The 6,000-nt window shown below is 49.7% G+C and overlaps 2 protein-coding genes across 2 annotated transcripts; one reads left to right on the forward strand and one right to left on the reverse strand.

Annotated features, from left to right (window-relative positions):
• Positions 1–1,335: 1,335 nt before the first annotated feature.
• On the forward strand, positions 1,336–3,284 carry LAESUDRAFT_764018 (uncharacterized protein; the record flags this gene model as incomplete). The annotated part of the gene is made up of 18 exons (XM_040913366.1): positions 1,336–1,370; positions 1,429–1,467; positions 1,518–1,571; positions 1,625–1,649; positions 1,702–1,783; positions 1,843–1,875; positions 1,942–1,953; positions 2,016–2,029; positions 2,086–2,194; positions 2,268–2,335; positions 2,384–2,458; positions 2,516–2,573; positions 2,621–2,688; positions 2,746–2,764; positions 2,817–2,841; positions 2,899–2,995; positions 3,053–3,115; positions 3,168–3,284. 18 exons carry the CDS (start codon positions 1,336–1,338, stop codon positions 3,282–3,284), a joined length of 993 nt encoding a protein of 330 aa, XP_040758832.1.
• A 1,590-nt stretch (positions 3,285–4,874) lies between these two features.
• LAESUDRAFT_764019 (uncharacterized protein) lies at positions 4,875–5,663 on the reverse strand (the record flags this gene model as incomplete). The annotated part of the gene is made up of 2 exons (XM_040913367.1): positions 4,875–5,223; positions 5,299–5,663. 2 exons carry the CDS (start codon positions 5,661–5,663, stop codon positions 4,875–4,877), a joined length of 714 nt encoding a protein of 237 aa, XP_040758833.1.
• Between the last annotated feature and the right edge of the window lie 337 nt (positions 5,664–6,000).

Here is a 6,000-nt window from a genome sequence, read left to right on the forward strand (position 1 = left end):
TGAGATAGAACGAGATGTCGGTGTGTGAAAAACATTGTCAGGCCCTGGTAGGCTGTTGCGCGCGCCGTATTGGCTTCCTTAGGAGGTATTGACTCTGCCCGCGCAGTTTTCTTAGATGGCCCAGGTACCACATTGGATCCCGCGGCTTGAGGAATGAGCGACGCCAGTGGGCATGTACAATGGGCTCATGGATGTGGTGGCTCGGATAACGCCAATCCAATCGGCGCAGGCAGATTTCACGTGACCCAAGTGGCTGAAAGTTGCCCGGTGTGTGAACGTCTGTGAACGTCCTCCCTTCTCAGTTGCAAAGCGTGCCAAAAGCACATAATCACGTACTGCTTTCTTCCGTTGAACTTGCACGTTGCTGATGCTGGATTCAGGTCTCGAGTTCTGATTGACACAATGGCGGCCGTGTGGACAAAAATATCCGTGGCAAAACTCACGGTCGCGATGGTAGCCATTGCGCTGAGAAATATGGGCGAATGAATTAGAGCCAATAGTCAAAGACAAACTAAATTGCCGTGCTCAGCCGCTGTGACGGAGCAAGAACAGTAGCAATATCGGCATTCTCGCGCCACATCGGTCATTGGACGTTCCCCGCGACGCTGGTCTCAACATCGCTTAACCCCAGTATGGACACTTGAGCGGCCTGACTCCGTGATAGAATACATGTTTCACCGGTGGAGAATTGACGTTCAATGTACGAGGCTGTGCGTCTGAGTCAAACGCTGCGGCGCTCATGCTCGCTCATGTGGGAGTCTCTCAGTGTTCCCGTGATGGAAACGTAACGTTAAGATAGCTCCACACGCTCAGGATTGGTGGACTCATCCGATAAGGCGGGCTTCTTGCACGATTGTCCATGGTACGGGGTAAGGTGTTTACCAATAGGAGCTCAGCTGTTTCTTCCGACAGCGCGAAGTTGAACAAAGCTGAGTTGTCCTTTTCAGTCATTTCCGGTCGATTACCGTTTGGCTTTGAACCACCGTTGGTGAATCCGAAGCTATTCGGCAGAGCTGTGTGCCGGCAAAACCTGCTGGGGCCACCGGTATGACTATTCCTCACCAGCACTTTCCTTCCTCTCTCACGCTTGGGGTCATTATTGACATGTATTTCGCAGTTGTCCGCTCACCAACAAATCAGAAGTAGCACATGAACAAGACATCATCTTCACGTCTACTCCTACACTTTCATCGCACTGCGCTTATAATAGGACTGCGACATCGGAGCAATCAGGCGCCTTCCGCTTTTGACGAACACCTCGCTTATAACCTGCATCGGCCAACCTCTCCTTGAGTTCTCTCCCTTGAAACCCGCGGCAACAACTCCCCCAATATCATGTCAGCCGAGATCATCAAAGACGCCCAGCTTATGTGAGCTTCGGAGTCCTTCAGCCCTTATCTGTATAAGTTTAGGCTGATGATGTGGCAGCGATGGCCCGGGTCTAGCTGGTGTATTTATGAATGTGATGTACGTCGTTAGCGCAGCGAATCACGCGAGACGAGACTCATTCAAGTCAGGTTGTATGGAGTGCTTATTACCCAGACATTCTTCTACTTCACGACATATCCGCAGTGAGTCGCTTAAGAACTATTCTTCCGGATTAGCAATAAACCCACAATCCCAGTGATCCTAAATGGCTCAAATACTATGTGCGTCATGTGCATGAGCAGTTCAAACATTCGATGAAAGAGCTCTGGATAGGTCAGCTTGCTTTTTTTCGCGGACACCTTAAACACAATTTTCAATATTTGGTGGATTTACAACGTGCTGATCAACAACTTTGGTGAATACAGCGATCTCAACTATCCTTTAGCATAACATCTGATCACTGTATTTTTACAGGAAATGTTAATGCAGTCGTCAGGGCAAACTGGCGTATGTGCAGATTACTTCGTTCCGTACACATATTAGTCTGAACGGCGCTTGGATACGGACATGCAGTAATGCAGACCGGTATGTCTGTGCGAGTCGATCGACGGTTGCTCACGATTTGCTTACCGATATGCATGCCATAGAGGAGGCCTTTGCTGTGTGTTATGACCTTTGCTTGCTTTTCTGAGAACTTCTTGACACTATCATTGCCAGGGCATCATCGGGATGCAGGTGCAACTATTCTACGCCTGGCGGATCTATAAGCTTACGGGATACAAATATCTCACTGCCGTCATTATCGGGACTTCGGTTATCCAATGCTGTGAGCGCCACTTTGTCACTGATGCAGTTGGTATGGATTGATGCTGACGATGTGATCGTGCGACGCATCATAGTGTGTGCGATTGGGACGGCAATCAACATCGCCTTCGAGCCTGTCTTCACGAGGTTTGCGCATTACAAGGTACGCAAAGAGCTGACAAGTCAAAACACCTCCTTATACAACCTTCAGGAAGTCGTCGTTATTTGGCTTTCAGTTTCGGCTGTTACGGATGTCTTGATCGTGTCCACACTGACATGGCATCTGGTAAGTGAGGACTTAACGACTCGTCTATGGACGCTGAATCCCTTGCCCGATCCATAGCGACGATCCCGAACAGGTTATGCGCAGACGGATACCATCATCTCCAGGGTGATGCAGAGTGAGATACACATGCATCGCTTGGGACACCAGCTGACGCTATGATAGTCACGGTGTCGAACGGATTGCTGACGGCAAGCTTCGCGATAGCCACGCTTATCGCCTTTGTATCTTCGGTATGCATACTGGTCGTACAAAACATACAATACGCAATTCTGATATGCATGCCGTAGACCGCAGCATACCATTTGGGTGAGGGACTTAGTAATCCGTACTCGCGCACCTTTTTGACCCTATTCATCAGCATTCAACTATACGCTGTGCAAGTTGTACGTTTTCCGTTTTTTTTGAAGCGACAGTGCTCTGAAACATGATTGATGCAATAGATACGGGAATTCTCTAATGACCAGCTTGAATTCTCGCTATATCATTGGGTCGGCAAGGTTCAAAACCCAAAGCATCCAGCTCCCGCCCATAACCGGAGTGAGCACCGGATGCGAGCGTCTTTACTTGATTGCAGCTGACTCACTAATCCATCAGACCACAACGGATGTGGACGACTTCATGTTTAGCCGAAACCACCTACCGACGCAACCGGCACGGGTAAGACTTACACTTTGATGATCAGTTTATTACATCTTTCAACGGTATGCAGGTCGTAGTAAATGTGGAGACCACTCAGATGGTCGATATATCCCCGGAGGTTTCGAAGGCCAGCGGACCATGGGCAGAAGAGGATATCGTCGACTCCAAAGCCGGTGTTGCCGTGTGAAGGGAAATGCTTGCCAGAAGCATATTCTGTGAGCGGAACATCTGTGTTATAATTCATGCTTGGTCCAGCTTTGCAAGTGCTCTCTTCGCTTTTTTTATTACATACCGTTGTCGGTCCTTTCCCACATTGCGAAACTAGTCAATCATGTACTCGTCCATCTTGGAATATATGGCCCTCTCCTCTGCAGTGGCTTAGGTCATGGCAACGTTGAATAATATCAATACAAGTTATATGCTACAACCATTGTTTGCTATGTTCGTCGATAGCCATCTTGTACCTATATCATGTCCTTTCTCCGTCGAGTCGTCTGCTCTTCCTTAATCCTGTACTGATCATGTCAACTCCAGTGGACGACCGAGTGTGCACAGCACTTGCGATAGCGTGCATGGCTTGTACCAGGCTGGTGAGAACAACTGGATGATGGTGGCACTGCGGTGCCACGATGACGGCTCCACCATGATATTGGATGGTTTTACCTTCGAGACGAGCTTGTTCGGCAGGCTAGAATCAAAGATGAGTGGGATCGCTCGTCCTAGAGGTGATCTTCATACTTGCGGCGCTGCTGCTGCCAGTGGAATTGACGTGGAAGGGCACCAAGGTGTGACTACAGGTGGAACTCGTAACTGCACCATAAATCTCCTGCTTGTTACCGACCGGCTAGAAGAAGGGATAATGCCCGATAGGTATGCTGTTGAGCAAACGATCGGACTCACCTTACCCAAACGACTCAATCTCCTACGAGATATAACATCGGACTTTGCTTTCTTCAGGGCGGCAGGAGTCGTTTTGATTAGAACCTCGTTTGGTGTCCGATATCGCATTGCCCTTGCCAATGACCAGTGGTATTGATCCGTATGCCGGCCGTCAACTCGACTGGAAAGAACATCGGACTATGTCGAGGTATGGTATGGACAATCCAGTCAGATATATGATATCATTCATGGACCTCAGCAACCGAGATGCGCCACCCAAAATTGTGGATAAAGGAAACAGAAAACCGAGCATTGCTCCCAGATATTATCCGGGTATGTACTCAGAAATGCGTTGGAACTTGGCATCGCGGTGACCAGTAATCCGACTAACGAGAGCATCAGCTGTCATGTCATTCGGAGGGCAATGAGCATGGTGTGAAATCCGTTTGCCAATAGGAGAAGCTTCGAGATCAGGAGCGAGCTGTATTACAAAAACTCAATGTTAGGATGCTCACCACGCACGCTGCGATTGCTTCTAATAAAGGTTATTCAAGACACACCGCTTGTCCAGAATGCAGGATGTAGTATGCAGAAGCGTCAGCACTCAACAAGTAAAGCCGCGGCTTACATTTCCTGAGGAGCTCCTCGATGTAATCGCAGCTGTTCATACGGCAATTGGTGATTGCAGCGGTAATGCGAGGGTCCGGTTACAGAAGCGAAGACAGTCACACAACGCGTCAAATATTCAATCGAAAAATGTCCGGCGTGCTAGGGGCTGACATTCATGAAGATGAAAGACATTATGAAGTATCGTCGCGGCAGGATATGGCCATGAAAATGATATAATATGCTGACAAGGGATTGGTGCCACAACGTTCATCACTGCGCCACGTACGTGTCAGCAAAGATGTTCCGAAAGCTCAATGGCGTCCTGCATCCTATCTCGTAAAGCGTCCATGGCCCCAGGAGGATACGAAGAATATCCCATCGCGCCACATACACTTTTCAGCCAGCCTTCCAGGACGTGGCGCGTCCATTGCACACGGCGGTGGCGTTGTCCGAGACGGAGAATGCTCGCAATGTCGTGCGGGTCGCTCTTCGCGTACCGGACAAGCTTCAAAGCCACCGCCCATCCCCAGCTTACGCCCACTAGAATCAGACCAGGGGATCTGAAGAAGGTATTGATTTGCATGTTTGAGGCGCTTGTGGCGTCGGTCCATACGGGATCGTACCACTCGCCCTTTGAGCTTCGATGAACATACGAAGATGGCATCAGCTACGGGTCAACTGTAAGGAAAAGTAGATTGATATGGGCCGCTCACTTTTTCGCCCAAGGAAGGGCGGCATCGGCGGCAGCGTTCATCCAGTCCGCGCCCAGACCGAACTTCGAGGCCGTGGCAGCGATGCACAGCTGCAATCGAGCATCTGCATCGAACACTCCCATACGTTTCCACTCCGTGACGAACGAGCGATGAATATAGTCGACATCGCGTGTGCTTTTCCTGCAAGCAAGTTGCGGATGGAGGACCATGACAACGCCACCGTGGACCACGAGCCGGACAGGACGGCCGAAGTATTGCAATAGACTAGTAGAAAGATCACGCAGTACTGTCATCAGTAGCTGTGGTTCGAGCATTACCGTGTTTACAGAAGGCGTAATGGGCAAGGGATTCCGAGCTTGTGACATGTCGCCGAACGACGCCACTGAACAACAGAGGAGAACTACAAGAGCTTGGGGCCTATTTATTGAGAGATGAAGACCGAGCGCTTCGTACATGTGCATACTGATGAGAAGACAAGGAGCAGCTTGAGTGCACCAGCAGTCATAGGCGAGCGGCAGTTGTGTTGTGCTTGTCGTTCGTTGTGCGAGCAGATCAGTACAACCTGGCAGAACTAATGATTGGGATCCGATAAGCGCTGAAAGAAGCCATGATATTGAACCGACATCGTTCAATTTCTCTCGCCCAGATCCGACTACACAGCCTCTGGCTAGTGAGCACACCAAACTTGCACAGAAGCATTAG

The sequence above is a fragment of the Laetiporus sulphureus genome (genome assembly GCF_001632365.1).
Source record: "Laetiporus sulphureus 93-53 unplaced genomic scaffold LAESUscaffold_66, whole genome shotgun sequence".
Classification (NCBI taxonomy): domain Eukaryota; kingdom Fungi; phylum Basidiomycota; class Agaricomycetes; order Polyporales; family Laetiporaceae; genus Laetiporus; species Laetiporus sulphureus.